This window comes from Argentina anserina, chromosome 2, assembly GCF_933775445.1.
Source record: "Argentina anserina chromosome 2, drPotAnse1.1, whole genome shotgun sequence".
Classification (NCBI taxonomy): domain Eukaryota; kingdom Viridiplantae; phylum Streptophyta; class Magnoliopsida; order Rosales; family Rosaceae; genus Argentina; species Argentina anserina.
Genome location: NC_065873.1, coordinates 9,353,169 through 9,379,942, shown reverse-complemented (window position 1 = coordinate 9,379,942; position 26,774 = coordinate 9,353,169). Strand labels below are relative to the sequence as shown.

The following is a 26,774-nucleotide window of genomic DNA, read 5'->3' as shown; positions in this document are numbered from 1 at the left end:
TAGGTGACACATTATGGGGTTTCTCCTCCCCCATTTTGTTGTCCAACCTTGTAGTATATTCTTGAGCTCATTGCTGGTCACTTCACTATAAATCTGTAGAATCTCAATTAAAATCATTAGTGAAAGTGGGAACCTACCAAACATAACATAGGACGTGAGGTCCTTAAGGGACTATGTTCCTCTAGCCATATGATATTCCGTGGAATTTAAAATTCCACATGAATGAGATGCAAAATGAATGCAATTAGAATTAGATCATTAAGATACAATGCAAAGGTTAGAGAAAACAATTAGGAAGTTATTGATATACAAGTCACAAACATGTCAAAAGTCATTCAAATATAATAAGCACATGTTAAGGGGAAAAAGAAACGAAACCAAGCTTAACAACCAATCCAACATAATGTCAAATTTTATGTTTAAGTTCGTTTTAATTTCTCAACTAAATAAACCTAAAAAAAAGTACACCCAATTACAATTATTATATGTCAATTTTTTTTTACAAGTTACTTTTCAATCGATTTCATGCTTCAGCATTCTTAAGTTGTTATTCAAACAATTAAATGATTAATTGATTCTAAGTTGTAAACCAAAGTGGACGTGCGGCCTAAGTATGGATGTCTAAACACAATTTTGAATCATTGTTTCAGATGACCGGATAGCTAATTCAGAGATAGTGAACATGGTATGACTCATTTGTTGAACTATGGAGGGCAAGCCCCCTATCGACTCCATCACCGAGATGTATGTCAGTCAATAGTTCTCTGAGATCCAATTTTGGTCCCATGCACCAGAGTAATCGAATATCTAACTTTGTGCTCCTATCATATATCTAAGAGAACACAAGAGCTCAAGGATCGAATTCAAGCACTTAGAGATTTAAACAACTCTTTCACAAGTGGACCTTTAGATTTCGAAACATCTCCAAGCAATTCAATCTTAAACTCTTCACCTAGATCAGAAGAAGAGGAGGATCTTACATTCCCCTTCATCTTCAATTCCGAGCTCGACACAATTGCGGACCATGACATAATTCTTGTTTGTGCTCCAATGGCACTCAAGAATGCATTCATTCCCACCACCCCTGAATCACCTTCATGCATTGCTTTCACTCCACCTGATGAAGCTAACTTCTCCATCCCAGTTCAATTGCTTGGGCAGCTGCCTAAGTACTCTGGTTCTTCAATGGAAGACCCTAATGTTCACCTTAGGTAGTTCTTGGACATTTGCAAGCTCCAATCAATTCATCATCTTTCTCAAGAAGGCTTGAGGTTGCTCTTTTTTCCATTTACCCTTAAGGATGATGCTAAGCGTTGGTTGTACTCTTTGCCTGCAGGAATAATCACCACATGGGACGAAATGACTAGGAGGTTCTTAAAGCAATTCTTCTCTGCTCAACTCACGAAAAGACTTAGAAGGGAGATTCAGAACTTCACTCAAAAAGATGGTGATTCGCTCTATGAGGCATGGGAGGAATTTCAAGAACTACAAAGGAAATGCCCTCACCATGGTATTTCATTGGATGACTTGGTGCAATTCTTCTATGAAGGACTCGACACCACCAATAAGAGCATGGTAGACTCGGCATGTGGCTACACATTCATGAACAAGACCGGTCAAGAAGCTTACACCTTGATTGATGACTTGGCTGACAACAATCGCCAATTTAGTTCCAAGGAGAAGAGAGGAAGCAAGAGCCGTGGGGTGTATGATGTTGATGCAAGAAATCAGATGGCTACTTTAGAAAGGAAGCTTGACGTTCTAGTCAAGGCATTCAATGGTTCGAGCATCAACAATCAAGCATGTGCTATTTGTTCTTTCAAAGATCACACGACTGAAAATTGTCCAAATGGTGCAATGACTAAAGAAGAGTTGAACTTCATGGGGCAACAAAGGCCTAGGTACGATCCTTACTCGAACACATACAACCCTGGACTTAGAGATCATCCAAATTTTCGTTGGAACAACAATGCTCAAGGTCAAGGACCTCGTCCTTCAGGTTTATTTGTGAGGCCTCAGGTACCTCAAGGTTCTGCTCCCTTTAACTCTAATGTTCATGGTTCGAATAATGCATCTTCACCTAACTATGATGAATTTTTGAAGTCTCTTGCTCAAGGGCAACAAAATTTAAACTCTGCTACTCAAGCTTTAGTTACAGGTCAACAAGCTCATTCTAAGGATATAACTGAGCTTAAGAAGCAGATGGGACAAGTGATTGACTTCATGGGCAAGATCCATGAAGGAGGAAAGTTGCCGAGCCAAAATGAGCCTAATCTTAACGTGAAGGCCATGATTACAAGAAGTGGGAGGATCTTGGATGCTCCATTGCAGCAAAACAAGAAGGCCGTGCCTTCTAAAGGACAAGATGCCAAGAGTTTCAATGTCAAGGACTTAGAGAAAGACCCTGCCTCCTCTAAGGCTAATAATGCCATGCCTCTACCACAAGGTGATCATGTCATGCATGACAAAGGTAAGGACCCTAACTCTAGTGGTTTGGTTTCAACGAATGATCTTCCTAGTGTTCCTTTCCCTAGTAGATTTGCAAAGCAAAAGAAGGATGACTCTGATCAAGCCATGCTCAACATTTTCAAGAAGGTGGAAGTGAACATGCCTCTTATTGAATGCATACAACAGAATCCTAGGTATGCTAAGTTCTTGAAGGAATTGTGCACCAATAAGAGGATGACTCGAGAGAAGGAGGTTGTCACAATGAGTGAGATGGTTTCTGCCGTGCTCCAAAGGAAGCTACCACCAAAGCTTAAGGATCCAGGGAGTTTTTCTATCCCTTGTACAATCGGAAACATGACATTTGAAAAGATAATGCTAGACTTAGGTGCATCTATCAATGTAATGCCATACTATATCTATGAGGACCTAGGTCTAGGTGATTTGAAACGTGACAATGTTGTGATTCGATTGGCTGATTGTTCCAACAAAGTTCCTTTGGGATATGTTGAAGATGTTCTTGTGCAGGTTTCGAGCTTAATTTTCCCTGCCGACTTCTATGTCATTGACATGGAGCCAACTGAAGCAGATGACAAGGATGTCCCTATCTTGTTGGGCCGTCCCTTCATGAGGACTGCACGAACAAAAATTGATGTGTTTAGTGGATTACTCACCTTTGAGTTCGATGGTGAAGTGATTAGCTTCAACATCTTTGAAGCTATGAGGTATCCTCTCTCGGAGTTAAGTGATTGTTTTTCAATTGACATTCTTGATTCCCTTGTAGATAACTATCTAGATACCTTGGCACATGACGAGTTGGCATTCACCATTGCCCAAGGGGCCGGATTTACAAGTAATGGTTCTAACATTTCGGAGTTAGAAACTAAAGCTGCCGTGCCATCCTTCATTCTTGAGAACGTGACCTCTCTCGAGGTTGCAAGTGAGGTAAGCTATGTCTCTCCTAGTCCAATTCTCTTAACTACTAACAAGAATCTTCCTTCTGTGGTGCAAGCCCCAAAGCTTGATCTTAAGGTTCTTCCGGACCACTTGAAGTATGCGTTTTTGTTTGATGAGGATACATAGCCAGTGATCATTTCCTCTGCACTCAACGAGGAACAAGAAGAGAGATTGATTGAAGTGTTAAAGAGACACAAGACGGCAATAGGATGGACCCTAGCCGACATCAAAGGAATTAGCCCTACCATGTGTGTGCACCGAATTTTGCTTGAAGATGGTGCCAAACCAACCAAGGAAGGTCAAAGACGCCTTCACCCACCAATGATGCAAGTTGTAAAGGATGAAATCACTAAGTTACACGATTGTGGCGTGATCTACCCCATCTCGGATAGTAGGTGGATCTCTCCCATTCAAGTTGTCCCAAAGAAGTCAGGAATCACGGTGGTAAAGAACAAAGAGAACGAGTTGGTGCCTCAAAAGACAGTGACCGGTTATCGAGTATGTATTGACTATAGGAAGCTCAATGCTACAACAAGGAAGGACCATATGCCATTGCCATTCATTGATCAAATGCTTGAGAGGTTAGCTGGTCATTCTTTCTATTGTTTCCTTGATGGATATAGTGGATACAATCAAATAAGTGTTGCGGAAGAAGATCAAGAAAAAACTACGTTCACATGCCCTTTTGGTACGTTTGCTTATCGTCGCATGCCTTTTGGTTTATGCAACGCTCCAGGTACGTTTCAACGTTGCATGTATCACATTTTCTCTGAGTATATTGGTTCTAAAATTGAAGTTTTCATGGATGATTTTTCTGCCTATGGTGAAAATTTCGAAACTTGCCTAGAGAATGTTGAACTTGTGCTTGAACGTTGTGAAGAAACTAACTTGGTGTTGAATTGGGAAAAATGTCATTTCATGGTCACGCAAGGCATTGTCTTAGGCCATATTGTTTCATCTAGAGGAATTGAGGTTGATAAGTCTAAAATAGATCTTGTGCGTCACTTACCCCTCCCCACAAGTGTGAGGGATGTTCGATCGTTTCTTGGACATGCAGGTTTCTATCATAGGTTTATCAAGGAATTTTCCAAGATTGCGAGACCAATGAGTTCATTGCTTCAAAAGGACGTTCCCTTTCACTTTGATGATGATTGCAAGCTTGCATTCGAGACTTTGAAGAAGCTCTTAACTTCGGCACCAATCATGGCACCGCCGGATTGGTCCTTGCCATTTGAGTTGATGTGTGATGCCTCCGACTATGCAGTTGGAGCCGTGCTAGGGCAGAGGAAGGATAAGGAGCCCTATGCCATCTATTATGCCTCACCAACGCTCAATGATGCTCAACAAAACTACACCACAACTGAAAAATAACTTCTTGTCGTGATCTTTGCTCTAGATAAGTTTCGTTCTTACTTACTTCAATCCAAAGTTATTGTTTACACTGACCATGTAGCTTTGAAGTACTTAATGACGAAGAAGGATGCCAAACCAAGATTGATTCGATGGATTCTCTTACTCTAAGAGTTCGATCTCGAGATCAAGGACAAGAAGGGCAGTGACAATGTTGTGGCGGATCACTTGAGTCGTTTGGTGAGAGATGCCGAGCCCTTGGCTATCCAAGAGAGTTTCCCGGATGAGAAACTCTTTCGAGTTGAGGTAAGTGAGCCATGGTATGCAGATATTGTGAATTATCTAGTTTCTAAGCAATTTCTGGATACTTTATCGCATGCTCAAAAGAATAGACTCAAGGCATTAGTTAAGTATTATTTTTGGGATGAACCATACTTGTGGAAACATTGTGTTGATCAAATCATTAGGAGGTGTGTCCCTGAATCTGAACATCATTCTATACTTACTTTTTGCCATTCTGAATCTTGTGGAGGACACTTTGGTTCATGTAGGACTACTCTTAAGGTGTTAGAATGTGGTTTCTTTTGGCCTACGATTTTCAAAGATGCATATCATTTTTGCATGACTTGTGATAGATGCCAACGCATGGGAAACTTAGGATCTAGGGATCAAATGCCTATGACACCGATTATATATGTTAAAATATTTGATTGTTGGGGTATTGATTTCATGGGACCTTTTCCTAGCTCTAATGGTTTCTTGTACATACTCGTTTGTGTTGACTATGTTTCGAAATAGGTGGAAGCAAAGGCCACCCGGACTAATGATTCTCGAGTTGTTGCAGATTTCCTTCGTTCTAACATTTTCTCTAGGTTTGGTATCCCGCGAGTTATCATTAGTGATGGAGGATCTCACTTTTGCAACCGGACCATTGTGGCGTTCTTGAAGAAGTATGGAATCAAGCATAAGGTTGCTACGCCTTATCACCCCCAAACAAGTGGACAAGTGGAGCTATCTAATCGTGAGATCAAGAGAATTTTGGAGAAGTTTGTTGGACCATCACGCAAGGATTGGTCTCAACGATTGGATGATGCTCTTTGGGCCTATAGGACGGCATACAAGACTCCTCTAGGCATGTCACCATTTCGATTAGTCTATGGCAAGGCGTGCCACCTTCCTGTGGAGCTTGAACATCGTGCATGGTGGGCTGTGAAGAATTTTAACATGGACATTGATGAGGCCAGATTGAATAGGAAGTTGCAATTGCATGAGATTGAAGAGATTCGAAATGAGGCCTATGATTCGGCAATGGTTTACAAGGAGAAGACTAAGACGTTCCATGACCGCATGATTAGGAAGAAACACTTTGTCGTTGGGCAGAAAGTTCTTTTGTTTAATTCTCGACTTAGATTGTTTCCGGGCAAGCTCCGTTCTAGGTGGCTTGGACCGTTTGTTGTTACTCACATTTTTCCTTTTGGTGCTATCAGGATTAAAGGTGTTGTGATTGATAAAGAATTCACGGTCAATGGACATCGCTTGAAGCCGTACTATGAGAATTTTGTGGTGCATAACGTGGAGGAGATCTCTCTCCTTGATCCTACGGCAAGCAAGTGATGTTTTGGAGATAGTCTAGGCTATAGACTCTAAACTTAAGCCAATGAAGGAGCCATCAACGAGTGTTTGCATTTTCTGATCCCTTATCTCTTTTTAATTTTCGTTGTTTATCATATTGTACATTGAGGGCAACGTAAGTTTTAAGTGTGGGGTGGGGTATACATCATTCGTTGTATTCTATTGTTTGATGCTTATGTGTTTCAATTTTGTTGTTTTGATCTTTGAATTTATGGTTGATAGATGATCATAATATTGAAATGAACTTTATTGTTATTTGATAGTTAATCGATGTGTAGATTTTGTATGAACATGTAGTAGATGAGGATTTTGAAACTTAGGTACTGAATGAGCATGTTCCTTACTTGTTTGAATTCATATAACCTATGTGAGATTCGAGCCATATATATGTGCCTTTCTTTGGAGAGTTTTATTCTATCGTTTATTGGCTTTATAACCTCATTACATCTATTTAGATCGATTCATATGCCATAGAATTGCAATGAACTAGAGAATGCTAGAACTTACTTTGTGAAACTTTCAAAACTTTATGTCATAATATACTCTGATTTTGAAAAGGATTGTTGGATCTTTTTAGGATTTCCACCACTAAAGCCAAAAAGCCATATATCCCTATTTGAGCCCTGCTTGGGACACCTTAGTGTTAACCCCTTTGAGCCTACGTTAAGTCTTTTTCTTTCATTACCAACATGTTATATCCTTACTTATAATAGTTATATCTCTACCTTGTCTTTGAGGCTTGGCAGAGCCGATTTGTGGATGTTAATATGGAGTGATGACTTAATTCAAGTGTGGGATTATGCTATTGTATGTAAGAATGCTGTGACAAGAGTGTGAAAAAGAAAATTTGTATGATGCCGTGTGAAAAAGAAGAAGAAAAAGTATATATGCACGGCTTGAAAGAAAAAATGAAAAGATTGAATGATGATCTCGGCATACATGTTGTTTATGTGAATATGGAGTTGTGATGTATTTGTTAAAGGCTCAATGATGTTATACTTTAGCCCATGTTCGTTTTCACAATGTTTAAAGTGAAGGATGGGTCCAACATGATGATATTTGGCCCTTGTTTTATGGAGTATGGCGACATAAGGTGGATGTTTTTGCTCAGCTAAGTCTTGAGGATGACCTTTGTGATTCCTTTTACCTTGAAAATATATCCATGCCGAGCCTAACCTATCCCTTTTATAAAGATCCGCATGATTCTTAAAATGAGTAGCTCTTGATCTGTGGAGTTTGTTTCATGAGTAAGCATATGGTTTGGGCTCATTTGTGCATATGATTGGTATCTTTCATGAGGTTTTCGATTTTCACTATGTTCATAACTCTTGTGTGTGAAAAGCTTTTAAGCATATGCCATGTTCTTGAGAGAAAAAATTTGGAGTGCATATCCTTTGTGAGTTGAATTTAAACTTGTTTTGAACATGTGGAGCTTAATATCACATTTGTTTCTGCCATGTCTTACTTGTTAAACGAAATCTCCTGTTTATTAACCATTGAATTCATCTTATCTATTTCGATAGTGTTATTCTTGATGCTATGAGTATGAAGATCTCTGAGACAAAATGTTGAAGGCATTAGAATGTTCTGTCGTTAGTTTTAGTTGTTTTTGTTTTCGTTTTCTGTTTGATTTCCCTTTTTAGTGTTTGCTAAGGGACTAGCAAAGTCTAAGTGTGGGGTTGTTGATAGGAGCACACAGTGTGACGTTCTTAATGTATATATGCCATATTCTTATGCTTTGTTACTTCTTATTTAGTTGTTTTAGGTTCATATTTGTCATTTCTATGTTCTAAGTAGAGCTATTTCGAATTTAGATGAATTGATTAGAAGATTAGAAGATACACTTAAAAGCCCAATCAATGCAAGAATGAAAATGCTGTTAAGATTCGTAGTCCAACTTCGACGGGGTCCCCTGGATAGCTCCGATCGAGTTAGAAGACGTACCTTATATGAATAGAAAGCTATGTTAGTCTAGTTTCTGTAGGATTTGGAATCAAATCAATATCATATTTCTACAGGGAGATATGACCGAATCAGTGATCGGAGGTCCAGTGAACTCGGCTGAATTATCTCAGCCATTGATTTGCTTTTGATCCAAGGGCTATGAGGGAAACTTGAGACTTTGTTCCTCCTGCATATAGATCACAAATATGTATCAGAATGTCCATAAATCCATGCACCAAAGAATGTCAAAGAAGTCATGCAGAAAATTAAATGAGAAGAGGCAAGAAAGTCAAAGAAGGCATGCAGCAAATTTAATGAGGAGAGGTAAGAAAAATCAAACATGGCTGCAACAATTAAGACTTTTGTTGCCTCCCTAATTCAAAGGAATAAATTTGTGCAAAATAAATCAGCATTAAAGGAGGAAGAAGATATGCAATCCTTATAGAAATCAGAATTCTGGCAGTGCAGATTATCCAACTTTGACGGGCTCCCCTGGACAGCTCAAAATGACTGTGAAAATGCATGATATATGGATGAAAAGCCACGGAAGTCTAGTTGAAATTGTCAGTTGGAATCATCTCAATATCTATTTTCTAGAGAAAGTAGGGACAAAGGTCAGATCTACCGAATCTAGGAAACCTCAACCAATTTGGTTTCAACTTTGTGGACTTTGTGGCCATCCTCCCTTGGGTTTCTTCCTCTATATATAGCACCTTATTTCCACATAAAATGATCATCAACCTTGCACACAATCACAAGCCTAGCTCTACCGAATTAATCCTTCACCCTTCCAAGAAATCCTAAAACCGATTCCACCATTCTCCACCTTCATCTATAGCCTTCAAGCATGATTGAGAAGAGGTTCCATTCCCCTAGAAGTCTTGGCTACACCTTGTAGAATCGATTGATTGATAAAGTGTAACCATGATTCTCTCTTTGTTTCAATTCGGTTTTTGGTTTTCTTGTTCTTAGATGAGTATGCGATTTGTGTAGTGTAATCTTATTTCAATTTTGTCTATGAAATAGCTACTTGATTCAATTTATATAAAGATTCGAATTTATGTTTTGGTTTTTTTGATTTTCTGTTTTTGGTTTCTGCCGTGTACTATGTATGAACAATTTCGATTCCTAAGTGTTATGTATGCGATTGTAGCATGATATTTAGGTTATTGTATTAAAGACTTATGCTATGAACATGTTTATTCTTTTCTATATGATTTTCGAAATTGCATGATTGGGGGTTAAGTATGTGACATACTTGATGAATTCGATATGCATGGCTTTAGGATTGTATGGTAAGATGAACATGTTAGATTTCAATGAAGCCGAGTGGCAAGAATTGAATGTGTAAAGTGTCTATGCATATAGGTTACTGATTTGGAACTTAAATTGCATGATCCAACCTTAGTTGTTCATGAGCTAATCTCGGCATGACTCAAAAAGGGAGACATAGGACTTGTTTCGATTTCTCTATGTGAATTGTTTTGGTGATTGTTTATGTGTTGGTTGGTTGATCACATGTATATATTAGTTTAGGTTTTATTTTCTGTTTTTATATCTCAATCCGAACCTATATCAAACCTTTTATATCTCTATGAATTCGTGTTAAATATTGTGATCCCAAGCCCTGGCTGGATCCCCGGTTTGTGAACGATACCCTCTTGCTTTATACTACTTACGATGCTTACAGGGTTAAATATTGATGTCGAATAATCGAGCAATCATCACACATGGGGAACAAGATGCTCTACATCAAACCCAATAGACATGCACTAATCATCAAATGATTTTAAAGTAAACTCTCCAGCGTTGTCAAGCCTTATAGACTTAATAGGGTGATCAACGTGGTGAGCCCTTAAATGAATAATATGTGCTAGAAGTTTTTCAAATTGAGCATTTTGTGTGAACAATAATGCAACATATGACCAGCGTATCGAGGCATCCACCAGAACCATAAAGTACTTAAATGACCTGCATTCTAGGTGGATAGGTCCACAAATATCACCTTGTATCCTTTGTAAGAACGGAATGTTTTGTTTCATATCCGTAGCATAGGAAGGTCTCGTCCTGTTTTTTCTAAAGAGAAGGCTTTGCAAAATGATTGATGTGCCTTGCAAATAGTCAATGACACAGAGGGAGGGAACGCAACTGGTGCTTTAAAAGGCAATGACTGCATTGGAGTAGTGTGACCAGCACTTTGCACTGTATTGGATTTTTGTCCCCTTTTATTTTTCCCTCAAAAGAATGGATGTCCGTGGGAATTCTTTGAAATACGGACCATCATGTCACAACTAGGATGTCCTAATCGGTCATGCCAAAGCATGTATAAGTTAGTGTCCCAAATTTCATTGTTGGTCACAGCATAGGATTCAATAATCCGAATGGTAGTAAGATAAAATCCATTATCTTGACTCTTCATCTTCTCTAAAATGCATGTCCTTCCACATTCAAGAGAAGTAAGACCCAAATATTCAATTTCATTCTCACAATAAGTGTTCAGATGGTAATTGTTGGCACGAATATCTTTGAAGCTTAACAAGGTTCGAGGGGCTCTATGTGCATATAGACCTTTGTGATTTCAACAATGTGCCATTTGGCAGAAAAATTGGGCAGTTCCTCGCCCTTTTACTATTTGGTCAGATCCAGTCATCGTAGACAAACATGAATTATAAGGAATTAATTCAACAAATAATTGTCGATTCCTTAATACAGTGTGGGTAGTCGCACAATCCGCTAAGCACTCTATTTCTCCTCGATTCATTCCTACAATTAAATTTTGATGTAATCATTAAAAAATATGTCTCATATTCATTATAGTATTTTGGCGTAGGTCGAATAATATACTTTTCATTCCAATATTTTTCTTTTATTGCATAGATGTATTGTTTTACATCAGTAATAGTGTTATTTTCGAACCATGTATAATAAGTTAAAACTTGAACAATCTCAATACTTCAGAATAAAATCTGAAATTTATTAATAATCCAACAGTAATAAAAAATAAGTCTCATACATAGAAATCCAATTCAACAAACCATTATTGAAAAATAAAGTTTAAGACCAAACCAATTGTCTAATTAAAATGAGGCATTATGCCTTCACACTCAACTTTGAAATAAATAAAAAAGATTAATCAAAATGTAGAGTATCGCTTGATTTGGCAGGGTCCAACTTGCCATTAAAGTCTGAAATTGTGAGGTTGACATTAGGTTCAGGACTTTCTTCCTCCATATAGTGAGCCTCTTGTTCTCTAGACTCCATATACCTCTTGTAATTGGCTGCTGCTCTGTTGCTTACCTGGCAGTTCTTATACCAATGAGCACTGTCTCCACACCTATAGCAAGGTTCATTGCCAACTCTTTTCCTCTTTGCTTGGGGTTTTTTCGGTGCCTTTTGCACTTTGTGACCACTAGGTCCAGTGTCACTATGGCCACTAGGACCTACACCACCATCTTTGCGTCATACATTGGGAGGACCTCCACGGCCCATACCTCGGTCTCCATATCCTTTCCACGTGGTGTATTGCCCCTACGTGTGTAAGGGTCAGCACGTCCTGTCCCCTTTGCGTTAGTTTTTTCCATCCTTCACCTTGCCATAGTTAGCCCCGGAAATTTTCTTTGTGCCAATAGGCCTGGCACTATTGTTCAGAAGAACTTGATCATGACGCTGAGATACTTGCAACATGGTGATCAATTTATGGAAGATAGTGATTCTTTTGTTGTCATACTCCAACCTATACTGGTTCGCTAGTATAAGTGTTGAAGTAGGAAAAGTGGATAGAGTTTTCTGGATCATATCATCTTCTGTGAGTTCCTTACCACAGAAATTGAGACGTGCTTTCAAGCGCAACATATCCTTGTTGAAGTCATTAACCCTTTTGTAGTCAAGTAAGCGGATTTCATTCCACTGGACAGTTAATTCTGGGAGCAAAGTGTCATGAATGTTCCCAAAACGTCCCTTTTAGGGCACCCATAGTTCTTTGAGTGTTTTGAACTGAAGGTACTACCATACAAAGCTTTGAGTAATATGCCGCCTCAAGAACATTAGGACATTGGCTTTGGTTTTTGCCGACGGTTCATCTTTTTTGTTGGTGGGAGGATAAATGGTGGTTTTGTAGTCATTTCCCACAAACATGGTTTTAACATCAGAAACCCAACGATGGTACTCAATTCCTTCTGAGTCCAAAATGGCAAACTCGGGTCGAGTTTAGTCAGCCATCTACAAAAACAAGGGTAAATGTGTATTAATTTCCAAGAGTGTGAATTGAATTTCGAGACCAAATTTCATGGTGGTCACATATTTTCTTTCGGTGCTTTTGTGAAAATGCTTTATCACAAAGTTGATTTTAAAATTTTGTAGAGCGCGTGAATTTTCATTATCATGGCAAATACATAATATCTAGGTTATAATAACATTTTAAAGACAAAAAACAATATAACATGCATATAATCAACTCTCAAGCATGTCATTAAGTATGACAAATTTATCAAGTATACCACAAACGTAAATTAATATTTCTGAAAATAACATGTATAATTGAAAACATGACCAACATCAACATAACATATACGTATGCAGTAAACCCAGCAAACAAATCATATTGTAGACATGCATAAATAACACATATAGTAAAAACAGTAACCAAACTTTCACATTCACTTTTTAATTTTCTTAAGGCTGTAAAAGTAAATGATTACTATAAATTACCAAGAAGTAAAATTGTGAAAAATTAACCTTACTTTACCAAAATGGTAAATATTCTTCTTTTTTCGAAACGAGTCGCGGGTCGCGTGTCGCAGGTCCAGGTCAGGCTCGCTGGATCTGCCGAAACAGAAGAAATCTGGTACGATCTTGGCTGATCTGGAATAGTGGAGTGACGATGGAGTGAATCTTCGATCAGGGTCGTCACAGATCTTGCTTGCGGCGTCGGGGATCGATTTTGCAAATGGCATCGGGGATTGGACATTCGTGCTACAGGGGCTGAGCCGCACCGATCTGGGTTGCTGGTCTCACCGGTCTGAAGCGACATCTGGGCGCAGAAGATGGTCGGCATTTGGGCACCAGCGTCGGCGTGGATCTTCATAGGGGAATAGTTTCCGATTTGGAGCCTGTTAGAACTGGGCAGTGTTGCTGCTAGCTAGCGAAGCTAGCGGCGGCCGAAAAAAAAATACGGTTTTCTGTGTTTTTTTTGGCTAAAAACTAAAAATAGAGCTAAAGGCGTAGAAAAGTAAAACAAAATTGATCTACTCGTATTATTATGGAGTCCCATTATATATGGAAAATATTACAAGGGAAAGTATTAATCAGCTTAATGACAATAACATTGATTGATACATTACATAATTTAGCTCCGCAATTAACTAAATATCAAAACTGATTGTCTAATTGCCTCCGTGAGTTACTTTGATGAAGACACACTAATAAAATGATAGTGTTTTTCATTTAACATTTTTTTTATATAAATATTGCTCTTGTATTATCTCTCAATATCTCTTAAAAGTTGTTCGCTAACTTCGGGTTGACTAAGTGGATCAAAGTGGTAACACCAATAAATTTTGATAAATGGCTAGTGGATCAAAGTGGTAACACCAATAAATTTTGATAAATGGCTAGTGTCAAGGAAGTAATATGACACAAAGGGTTGACCAAGTGAATCGAGACCCAAACGACGTCGAGAAAAGGTAAAATTTTAACCGGACATTGTTTCCCTATACTGATGACATCTTACGGTTGGTTTTCCCATTATCATTTCCTATATACAACTGCCCTTAGAGAGGTTATGTCTTACATAAGGTTTAGTGTACTATGTAAATTTTCAACAGTAGTCATATTTCATTATAGTGACAACATCCTAGTCAGTTTTTCAAATTAATCTTTCCTTAGTAACACTTAGTGTTGAAACGAATACATTTCCATATAAGACAATATACAAATTATACCACATTAGCAGGCATATTATAATTTATGTGATTGATACTCAACGAATGAAAATGCAGCCATTCGATGTGACCGCAACATGGAAACATAGCAATGGTATGAAATTATTTTCGTTGTCTTAGGGTTCATCATTAAACAAGGACCCCATTTAACCATTTTGAGAACAATATAACCATATTCATCATCGTAAATCATATAAAGAACACTGGATACTGGTTACATTTGATACATGGTTGCAACCTGCAGACAAATTCAAAGTAAAGATATATGCCTGATCCTAACAAAAATAGGTAAGAGGGGTATAAGAGAATGGTCCATCTCGATATTATTCTTGGATCCCCGTAAAAGAAACACTTGTGAACCTATGCTATGATAAGGGCAATGAAAAAATATGCACTGCAAAAAGCAATGCCCGGATACCCGACTTGCACAAACCACTTGCAACAAGCAGGGCTGCAGATGGGAAAAAACCTATCCCTTCAGTTGGACAGAGCAATAAAAATGAATATAACGCTTCGGCACTATTTGAAAGATTTGGAGCACTACTTGACCGGATTATAGATCAACAGATGGATATAGACCAGGCATGTACATTCGCCCACTTCCATTGGAATCCGCATTCGCATAAAATGGTGAGTTGAGTTCTCCCGAGTGCGATGACTTTCTGGACCTTGGGTTCTTAGGCGAAGAGTAAGAGTCATTGGGACTGCCTGTGGAGTACATCGACGATGTATGCAATCCATGGATCTTTGGCAACCCTGTCGTATCAGCAGCACCCATACTGTAACCTTTCTCAACTGTTTCGGCTTCCAAAGGCAGTTCATCCAAAGTCTACCGACAAATAAAAAACAAGGATAAGTAGGCTGTAATTGAAAATCCAGTGACCATACATTCTTATATTCAAGTGAACTAATTAACATGTCAACTTTCACATTTGGTTTACCAAACCAATAAAGCTTGGTATAGAGTACTTTCAAATGTAATTTTGCTGGCTGAAGATTTCAGTTCTATTCAAAGGCATGACACCTCACCTATATATATGACATGAATTATGTGCATGTGACATGTATGGATGCAGAGCCGCTGATATCACAAAATACAGGTATGGTTGTGTAACTCTATACTTCATTAACTTTTAAAATCCAAAGCATAAAAGTATTTTATGAATAATGTACCCGGAAAGCCTGTTGCAGGACTCGGAGGGTCTCCCGGGTACGCTTTCTCTTCATTGATACTTCATCAGGTTCCTGCAGCATCTCTTCAAACAAGTTTTCTCTGTTTGCAAGCATAGATAGCATGAACATTAGCAGTCATGACGGGTAAACTAACACAAGATCCTGGATGTAAAATTTGAAATTCAAAACAAGCTTTTTGTTACCTGTAAAGCTTCTTAATGAAGACATTGTGCAGCTCGCGTTTAGTATGATTGACCTGAATGATGCATGTTGACCACAGACAATAGTTATTATACATAAATGAAAACACGTATTATGAAATCCTTAGTTCAATTATAACAGCGAGACTTATTACACAACAGTAACCTAATATTCATCACATTCATGAAAAGACAAATAGAAGAACATGCAAGGTAGACTTGAAAGGCAATGGCGATTGTAACTTAATTTATTCACAGGGTTTTAATTGGGTTCATGTGCACAACATTGATGAAGAACATTATTTGGAAACAAAATGGCCAAGTGAATAAAGAGGAGGCTCTCAAAACTAAGGGGCAAGGAAATGAATGAAGTTTCATAACTTATTCAAGATTTATATTGCTCCTTGAATAAAAATTTGTTGCTTTAAATCAAATCGTTCAGATTCAAAATATAGAATATAAAAAGAAAAAGAAAAATGAGGGTGAAATAAACAGAATATAAACAGGTGCATCCGGGTTAGTCAATATTACCAAGAAAAGAAAAATGAGGGTGAAATAAACAGAATATAAACAGGTGCATCCGGGTTAGTCAATATTACCAAGAAGTGCATAATTGCTTTTGGTACAGAATCCTCTATGTTCTTCCTAACAATGTCATAGTATGATCTCAACAGAAGTTTTGTAACCGCAATTTCAATCGACTCCTGCTCCGAGTGGCTTTCTGTGGGCTTCAAGACAGTTGGGGGCTAAACAGAAACATAAATTGATTAATAAATAATATCAGAGATACAACAATATTGGATATAAAGCACATAATCCAAGTAAAGATTGTACAAGAAAATACCTCTCTTAATTGGATCATAGAGATGGCTTGTTCCATGTGGTTGATAGGTTCAGTATATGGCTTGTTAATTAAGGTTTCTTTAGCAGGCGTACGGTTATCACTCCCTCCAAAAATAGATGAAATTCCCCAATTTGATACACTTGGCCCCCCTAATCACATTGCAACAGGTGACAAAGTAAAATACACATCAGGTTTAAATGTACTTTGTCAGTCGCTTCATGCTATGATGCACCAATACACCATTGTTCACAGATCCAGTGATACAGGATGAACAAGGCTATTATGCTCTCATTTGAATCTAGACCCAACAGTAGAAAGAATCAATTTTAAGTTAGAGTTGTTTTCTTTCCCACCATCGAATTTAGGTCCAAAGATGGTTTAGCGTAATTTCCTTTTCAAGTCACATATCATGTGAATGTCCGGACACCAACACATGTATGTGTGTGGCGTATAGATATATAGTTGAATTGCAAAGGCATGTGATAATTAGTGGGAAAAAAACATATATACTACCAGCAGGTGGAACTTTTTCACCATCTGCCACAGGACGAACACCCTGTCAATTAGTCAATGAAAGAAAGAAAAAGAATCATTACCATAAGGACTAGGTTAACATCAGTGGAACTTTTTACTTTGTGTTCTTTAACTTTTAGATATAACTGGAAATTCATAATAAAAGTAAATAATTTACCAATAAAAAACTATGTTGCAAAGACACAAACTTTTGCATACCTGGTCAGGCAAAATTCCATTCACTTGTCTGCCAAGAATTGCTCTAGATTTTAAACTTCTTTCAGATGCTGGGGCCTTGTCAGAGTCTATACCATCCTAGTTGAAAAAACAAAAAGATCTAAAATGACATCATCTTAATTAAACTATACACGATTGCACAATAACTCAGCAGCATGGCTATATACCTTTTGCCTGGCAAGGGGCAGAGGAATTCGAGAGGACTTCACCTGTTGCAACGCACTCTCAACAGCCTTACTTCCACCAATAAAATTAGCATGAGAAGTATTTATGTAGTCCATCTGCAGAATGATTAAGATCCAAATATAAGAGACCAGAGCAGATGCATTACCATGGTACAAGCTGGGAGTTGATCAGTCATAAAATATATGTACATAAGCAGACTACTGAACTAGCATGTAACAACGAACTTGATTAAATTTCCACATGCACCCAGAACAAAATCATTACAAAGATCAAGTAACAAACATCTCTGCTATATACATGCATCCAGTGACATTTATCTCGTCTCTTTCCTTTACTCTGGAGCATCAAGTGTCATCAATAAAGCAGGTAAGCACACAATGGAAAAGATATTCAATGATTCTAAGGTTGTTGGCCGATATTATTAAGTGTAAATAATTTTGTATTAATACCTATTGTAATAGTGCGCTAAGTAAAGAATCCTTGGTAAATAATATATACTGGGGCCAACTTAATTTGTAAGAAAACATGCAAGTACTTGAACAGGGCCACTGCCCCACCCGGATAAATTGGATTTATCTTAAACAAACCAAAAATTAAATAAATGCAAAGAACATTTGATCAGCAAATGATACATGAAGATAAAAGGAAAAACAAGACCAAGAAAACCACAGAGAGGAAGAGTAATTTCATCAACTAAAAAGATCATGCTGAATTGCATTCATGGAAAAAAGACGTGAAAGAGAGAGCAGTTGGAACATTGCTGCTGCAGTTTGATTCCTCGGTTGGTAAAGCAATGCATATTTGTGAAATGATAATTGTTTATCTTTTAACGCAAGACAAAATTAGTTTAGTATCTTAATCTTCATACCTCCATCTCAATAATATGTCCAATCATTGTTTCAGAGGGTTCAAGGCCTTCACGTAAAAAGTTCCCTATAACTTCATCCATCCGCTTTCTCAAAACAGGGAATCGCTGCAATTCATTTACAAGGCACCGATGGCTAATCTGAACAAACAACATTTACATTCATATGTCATATTAAATTTAAAATAAGTGAGAAGTTACAAAAGACATGATATTAAATTTAACATATGTGTGAAGTTACAAAAGATATGATAACAGCAACGTGAATCTTACCTTCATTAGCTCATCATATATGAATCTGGCACATTGAAGGCTGGGATCTAACAAACGAGCTATTTGCCTCCTTACAAGATTTTCAAAGGGCACCTATGCACATGAAGATCAAATGCCAGGTATATTGTCAAGGGAGGATAATTATGACTGCAGTCTTAAATGGAAAACAGAAAAGGTCCAAAAGATTAGTCCATCTCTTAAAAAGTGAAAGTATGCAAGTAAGATTTACTTCTGGTACAAATAATGCAGATTTTGGGCCTGTTGCATTTTGAATGGCAGTTCTAATGTCATCATCTGTTAGGTCCTCACAGGGATCCACCTCCTATAGACACCAAAACCATTAGGTTATAATAAATTGCAAGGAAATGTAAAAGCCGACAAGTTACTCTTTGCATATAACATAATGAAGTCAGAAGCAGATCCAGGAAGAACATTAATGTAAGCTATATCTCACTCTTCACTATCTCTCAGTTCTTTTGCTACTTTTTCAGTTAGTTTTAAAAGCAGACACACTTACTAACTTAAACTTAAGACAGAACAGTCATCTTAAACTATATGTAGCCAAGTACAATAGAGTTCTGATTCTCATCAATAACAACTTAAAAATAACTACTTAACCCACAAATTAAACCTTTAATGTTATGCATATAGGTGCAATAAAATTGCAGGAAGAAGAAGAAATATATAAATAAACAAAGAAAGAAACATCTGCATGTTATTCAAAAGAAATAATCTGCATGAAGTCCAACATAGCCATGCAGACAGTAACACCAGTGTGGGGGAAATCTGCATTTGTTTTTACACAAAATAAATCCATTTTATTGGGTAAAGAATAAAAATTGCAACAATAAAATATAACATTTCTTCCAGAAGCCAAAATGGTTAGTAGCCTATGATGGAAAAGGATTTTGTACAAATGAACTGTTGGTAATAAAAAAAAGAAGAAATTAGATGATAATGTACTGTAATCTAATGACAAAAATAAAGATACAACAAACATTTCTTAAAGACATAAGGGATCAGAAGGGAAAGAAAAAATGTTCCATAAGTCATATTAAGTAAAATCAGTGAGAGCAGTTGTGATTAGAGTTCAAACCTCTAAACTTTTCACAAAGATGTTCTGGAAGATATAGTGAATTCGTGCTCCGCCAGACAGCTCAGTTGTCGACATTTCTTCATTTTTACCCTCGACCATGGAAGAAAATGCTGTTTTTAAGAAGTAATCAGTGATATATTACCTAGTTGCGCACCACAGAGCCAAGATGTGATTGGGAAAAGTGAACTGGTACGCCTAATTTACCTTCAGAATACTTTGAAAGAATGTTGAGGAGAAGAGCTCCCTGACCAGCCTAAAGGTAACATAGAAGTACTCAGCCAAATGCAAGGAAGTCATCACGTGACATTGTCAAATAACATTTACCATATAAATCAGGGTTAGTCTTCACACTAATTAAACCCACCTTTGATTCTGTGATTTCCCCATAACTGGCATGTTCCTTGGCAACAGAAACTAGTGCGGAGCTTATGCGTGATTTCAGACCAGGGAGCACTGCCTTGATATGTTGCACTAGAATCTGCATATAAATTATGAGGATCAACTTCACAGCTATGTGGAGAATTAGAAGCATCATCATGGAAAGGGATTAACAAATAACTGGAAAAAAAATGTGCATATATAGAGTGCCAGCAGTACAAAAAATAGTTCAAATACAAAAGAGATATTAAATAACCATTTACTGTATTAGGGTGCAGTTCAGATATTATACCTGGTTCAACTTCTTTGCCAACTGAGGGATGCCGCAGCGATCAGCAAGACCATTATATACCTATGTAACAGCATTTACAAATTTATGATAAATTATTTGTTTAACCCAAGCCAAGATATGCATACTAATTCAAGGAAAATGCTCATACTGGGCGACTGCGGAAAAACTTTTCCTCAGCTATTAGTGCATCCTTGATGCTCCGGTTCAACATAATATCCTGTTTCAAGGATAGAATTGAGCAGCTTTATCAGAATGAAGAACACATATATCCTAATTTGATAACCACTATCTACAAGGAAATACAGCAGATCAAGTAAAACAGTGTTCGCCAAACTAATTACTCTGACGTGAACACATAATTTGAGAAAAGAAAATTAGACTGCGAATTATATATGACCATACAAAGAGGAAGTAGATAGTTTTCCATTCTTAGCTGCTTGACTTAATATTTGTAAGGAAAGGCAAGGCCAAACAGATATGCGTAACAGAGAAGATTATAGAAGTTAAAAAAAAAAAGCGCAAGATAAGGATCAACCTCTAACCCAAAGCATGTTTATTTTTAGTAAAGAATCAGTTGGTTTATATCACCACCATCAGATATACATCAGAGAAAGAAGCACATTTTAGTTGAGTTTAAGATGGATTACCTCCTGACTACGATTCACAACACCTATGTAGCCTAGTCGTAGAGGAATAATTTTTCCGAGCAAAAGATTACGGGCATCAGTACCTCTGTCCATAATATCCAGCTGAGACATTGAAATAAACATAAATCTTGTCAGTTAAAAAAAACAAATTGATAATAGTCAAAGAAATACATAATAAAAAAAAAAGTGCACCTTAGTGACTACTCCTATGGTTCGGAGACCTGTCATAAAAAATAGTCTAATGTGAGTTTCTGATGAATACAAATTACCAATCCAGCATGGAAAAGCAGCATCAAAGTTGGAAAGCCTACCATCAGGATCAGCATTCCCTGCAATCTGAAGAGCATCTGAATTTGCTAAATCCGAATTCGCTGCTGTGACAGCTAGAATCAAACAACTTGGAATTTTGATGTAAGACATGATCATTGTCCTAATTCGTGCTTCAATATCAGAGGGCTGATCACCAACAGGAACCTTTGTAATGCCAGGTAGATCTACCAGTGTTATATCAAGAACATTTGGAGAGAAAATCTTCAAACGAATCTGCTTGTCTGTGACACCTTTGTTTCCACCTGCTTCCCTCTCAGTCTCAGCCTACATTATTAAAAAAATCCATCAACAAGGGACAAACGTACACATTTACATTGACATATAGCTTAGTTATCACTCGATATAGATACGCCTTCACATTCATAAGTTTCACAGTGACTTTAAATTGTTTTACAGAATTTTATTAGTTTTGTTTTCACATACTTTCCCTAGATCCAAGTATAAAGTAGCCGATGGCACAACCAAAGCAGCACAAGTATAAAGTTACGGTGACTTTGCTTCCCGAAACAGAATAGAATTCAGATTCTACAGTTAATAATCAAAATCTATATACTACAGTGGCGGCAGTTCTAAGTTATAATACAAGTATAAATAGTGGTCTAAGCTTCATAGTATATGCTTTTCTAAACCAATGAATTTCAATCTTAAATCACATTTGCAGTAATAACAAAGTAAAAAAGCAGCAGAGAGAGAGCAAATCAGTACCTGAATTTCTCTTCTAATGTCGGAGAAGTCGTAGAAGCGCTTGCCAGGGACGTGGAGGAACTCGCCGTACTCTTCATCGGACCCGGCGGCGGCGGCGTTGGGCTTAGTCTGCAAGAGCTGGAGCACGAGGGGGCGGCGCGTGCAGATTTCGTTGCCACGTGGCAAGAAGTCGCGGCCGACGAGGGCCTCGAGGACACTGGACTTGCCGCTACTCTGGCTACCGACGACGGCGACCTGAGGAAGCTCGATGGTAGATTGGGAGCCGAGCTGGGCGAAGATGTCCTGGAGCTTGTTGACTATGGGGATCACAGAGTTTCCGAGAGGCGAATTGGAGGAGGAAGGTGGAGTCGGTTGCGGTGGCGCCACCGAAGGCTCGTCAGCCATGGCTGTGGGTTGGATCTTAGAGAGTTTCCCTAGGGTTTTGGAAATTGCTTAGAGCGAGAGAGAGAGAGTTTTATTTGATTTGATTTTCTTGTGACTAGAGACTTGTTGGAGTTTTAGCTCTATTGGAATAGAGAGTTTGCTTTATGAGGTAAGCAGACGATAATGAGGATTTGGTATTACTTTCTCTCCACACAACACAACTGTATTTGTTATTTACACACACTTTCTCATAATTATTTTACCCCTTCTTCAAGGGTTTTACCAGTCTTCTTTCTTCAAGGTGAAAAAATATATTTGGTACTTACATTAACGTTAATATTTTGGGCTGATATTTTTTATGAAAAAATATTTATTTTGATACATAAAGTATTCATTGTTGAAGGAAAAACATCATTAGTGTGTTTTCGTTAAAATAAATAACGGAATGAGTTAATGACGTTTATGGTCAACGGATGTAACAGATCAATTACAATTATGTAATATTAATTACCATTGTAATTACTATTTATTTCTATTTTAATTCTTACTTTTATATAAAGGAGAATATCAATGAAATGAGTAGACCATTCCATTTTCCCTACAACACGTTATCAACACTTTGTTTTAACTTTGACTTTTCATAAAAAGAGTGATTTAAACCCTAGAAAAAAAAATTCTGCCGAAAAAAAGAAAATTGTGTAGAAATAGTTTTTTTTCATGATCAGACACCTAGAAATTACTCGACATCAATATTAACCATGTAAGCAGCGTTAGTAGTATAAAACAAGACGGTATCGTTCACAAACCGGGGATCCACCAGGGTAAAAAATCACAAACATTTAACAACGAATTCATAAGAGATAAAAGGATTTGATAGTTATGGATCATAAGTATAAAAACAGAAAATAAAACCTAAACTAATATATACATGTGATCAACCAACCAACACATAACAATTACCAAACAAATAATCACAAGTAGCTTCGAAATCATAATCTCATCCTTTTAAAACATTGAGCCTTACTGCACAAGTATTGAGTGAACAAACAACAACCTAATGCCGAACTAGGTTACTTAGCGCATCTCTAACTCGAAATATGGCCTGGTAATCCTATATTAGCGCTTAGAAATTACAAGGTAACATGTCATTCTCAATCTTACCACTTCATTGATTCATCTCTTATCTAATTACTTAGCGCATCTTAGATAACAAACGGATCATGGTTAATTCCTAGTGATTACAAACAAGTCAAGTATGTCACTTACTTTAACAAGTTAACAAAAACACTTAAGAATTTTATATGCAAAACTAACTTAGCGCCTTGAATCACATATAGTTAACGCACAAGAAAAAGAATCATTAAATCATTGAATTATAAACTCACATCATCTACATAGAAATCATAGAAAACAAAATTAGAACTACTTTATAACATCTTGTAAAATCGTAAACTACATAAGAGTATTCCACAAATTCAGAACTAGCCAAAAATAAAAAACACAACATCACATAAAGAATCCAAACTGAAAACATAATTGAAGAAGTAACGAGTTACACTTTGTAAATCTCCTTAGCGGTATCAAAACAAGGCAGCATGGCTTCAACTTGAATGGCAATCCTAGGCGTAGCGCTTTGGATCGAATGGAATGAAAGAAAGATAGTGTACGGCTTGAATGGCTTTGAGGATGATGAGTAGTGTTTAAGGCAGATGTTTGGCAAGTCTTGTGAGCAAGATTGATTATATTTTCTATGGAAATGAGGTGTTATATATAGAGGAAAACCAAATGGAGGCCGGCCACAAAGTCCACAAAATTGAAACTAAATTGGTTTAGGTTTCCTAGATTTTCTCAATTCGACAGAACTGACCTTTGTGCCTTGTTGTCGCCATAACTTTCGCTAGAAAATAGCTATTGAGGTGATTCTAGTTGCATTTGTGCCCTTTTAGCAGTGAGTTATTCCATTGAATTGCATGCGTTGATACGAACGTATCGACATATTAATCATTGGATTTGTTTATCGTGTGAGGTTGTTGATCTAGATTATCGTTGGTAGGAATAAAATATTATTACCGTAAGCATTGTGTTAATCTTAGGTTGGATGCTATGTATTTGTATGATTGATAATGGATATGGGGTTGTGTGTTTGATGAATGATGGTTATGATATTAACTATGTGTGTCGGTTGTGATGTGTTTGTGATACGAATCAGAATGGCTATGAGGTTTACGTTGTTAGGGTGAATGTGGTAGGTTTGTAGTAAATGTGTGGGTTCTGTGGTTTCACTAAATTGGAGTGTTTGGCTTGGTGAATAGTTGAACTACGAATGACTTGATCCTTTGTAAAGGGTACGTAGGTAGCCCAACCAAGGTTTGGGTACTGTCACAATTATTTTAGATTAGATATTGGTTCGGTTGATATAAATTTGTTTTTAACGCGTAAATAGGTTAATTTTGGGACTTGTCGTTTCAGAACCACTGGCATTTAGCATCAATGTCGCAGCTGCCTAGGCTAGATCGACTCGTAAATCCGACGAACTCGATCTGATCTGACGATGTGACGCCTCCTAGAATCGGGGCCTCCTTGCAGCCCAGAGCTCCGACGTCCCTCGGCTTGGCGTTGCAACTCAAACATCTGACCGCTTCTCGGCACGCTCTGGCACCCTTCAATTGACCAGAACCTAGCATGCTCAACCCGGTCCCGCAAACACGACCTAGACTTTCCGTTCCTGATGTCTCAGCAGCAATCTTCACGGTTGCAAACCTAGATCTGCGATTGCAGATCTTGACCCGGCCATTCCCAAACTGGCTCGTCAATCCGACCCGTGAAGAAAAGAGGTTTTTACCTCTGGTAAATTCAAAACTTACATATGTCAGAAAAAAAAATTAAAAGTAATTATTATGTTATTTTTACCCCTTAGTGAATCATATTTACTATTCACTGTTACTGATCTATAATTTAACATTTACTGCGTTAATGGTAAATGTGAAATCCATTTTACCTTTTATATATTACAAGGTAAATTAAAATAAAATGCAATTTCAGTACATATGATTAAAGTGACTAATCATGTAAATATTGTTTTTTTCTTGCATATGATTTATTCAAAAACACATGACGAGCAACATGAAATCACGAGATCAAAAATTGCTTAAGATGTAGTATATTTGGCAAACTGACAAGTAAGATCTATATTAGTGTTGCCGCTTTTATCGAAATTTATTCGTATAAATGAAATCATATATGTTATATGAGCAAAGTACTCTCTAAATATTGTGCATGTTATATGTTATGCTTATTATCAAAATTTGATTGCTTAGCATGTCATTAAACGTGATTGTATGATTTATATTTTTTAAGATCTACACATGGTCTCTGGCATGTATCATAAATACGATAATTGCCTAAGTTTTGTAAATTATTTAACCATGTTAAATGATATGCTCTGTGATAGACTGTTGGTTAGAACGTCTATAAAATACCTGAAAAACATCATCGTTAGTATAGAATAAGCAGGGATCATTCAGTCCGGGGAATCAAAAGGGCCTCAAAACTTATCATGTTATTGGGGGATTTGATTCGGATTTTAAAACTACTACTTAAAATAAATCCTAAATTACTTATATACAATTGATCTACCACTCATCACATAACCAAAACACGAATTCTACTCAAGAAACATGTATGACACGCATAGAACAACATATAGGCAGCACATATTTAGATTCTTTATAAGTCCATTGATAGGAGCACAAAGTGTGACGTTCTTAATGTGATTATGTCCTATTCTTACTCTTTGTTACCTCTTATTTAGTATGTTTTAGTTTCTTTTGTATGAATAAGTGTCTAGGTAGAGCTTATATCAATTATGAATGAATTGATGATGAAATCGTGCTATGTGTTAATAATCCTTGTTGATATATGTTTCCTTGTTCGAGTAGGATTCATCTTTGCGTATTTCATTGTTTCTAATATACTTATTCTTATTAGGAAATACAAATCCATGTTGGAGAAGGAAAGCAATCCTAGTTCCACAAGGAAAGAGAAGAAGATACACTTAAAAGCCCAATCCATGCAAGAATGAAAATGCTGTCAAGATTTGTATTCCAACTTCGACGGGCTCCCCTGGATAGCTCCGATTGCGTTAGAAGATGTGCCTTATATGGATAGAAAGCTATTTGAGTCTAGTTTTTGTAGGATTTGGAATCAAATTAATATCTTATTCCTACAGGGAGATATGACTGAATCATTGATCGGAGGTCCAGTGAGCTCGACGGAATTATCTCAGCCATTGATTTGCTTTTGATCCAAGGGCTATGAGGGAAACTTGGGACTTTGTTCCTCCTACATATAGAGCACAAATATGTATCAGAATGTCCATAAATCCCTGCACCAAAGAATGTCAAAG

At 37.3% G+C, this 26,774-nt stretch overlaps 1 protein-coding gene, 1 non-coding gene and 1 pseudogene across 2 annotated transcripts; 1 reads left to right on the top strand and 2 right to left on the bottom strand.

The window, feature by feature from the left end:
* Nucleotides 1–1,407: 1,407 nt before the first annotated feature.
* LOC126785543 (small nucleolar RNA R71) lies at nt 1,408–1,514 on the bottom strand. Its single transcript, XR_007671074.1, has one exon. It is a non-coding gene; the product is annotated as a small nucleolar RNA R71 (small nucleolar RNA).
* A 775-nt stretch (nt 1,515–2,289) lies between these two features.
* LOC126783932 (uncharacterized) overlaps nt 2,290–26,774 on the top strand; it is a 50,760-nt pseudogene continuing 26,275 nt past the window's right edge.
* LOC126784385 (dynamin-related protein 3A) lies at nt 14,360–22,492 on the bottom strand. Its single transcript, XM_050509847.1, has 20 exons — nt 22,007–22,492; nt 21,283–21,565; nt 21,164–21,192; nt 20,972–21,073; nt 20,473–20,541; nt 20,325–20,384; nt 20,019–20,132; nt 19,859–19,907; nt 19,655–19,764; nt 18,788–18,880; nt 18,559–18,651; nt 18,289–18,426; nt 17,402–17,515; nt 17,217–17,312; nt 16,998–17,040; nt 16,485–16,633; nt 16,240–16,386; nt 15,644–15,696; nt 15,441–15,540; nt 14,360–15,096 (listed from the first exon to the last, which is right to left on the bottom strand). The coding sequence occupies exons 1-20, from the start codon at nt 22,388–22,390 to the stop codon at nt 14,821–14,823; spliced, it is 2,502 nt and encodes an 833-aa protein (XP_050365804.1). The 5' UTR covers nt 22,391–22,492; the 3' UTR covers nt 14,360–14,820.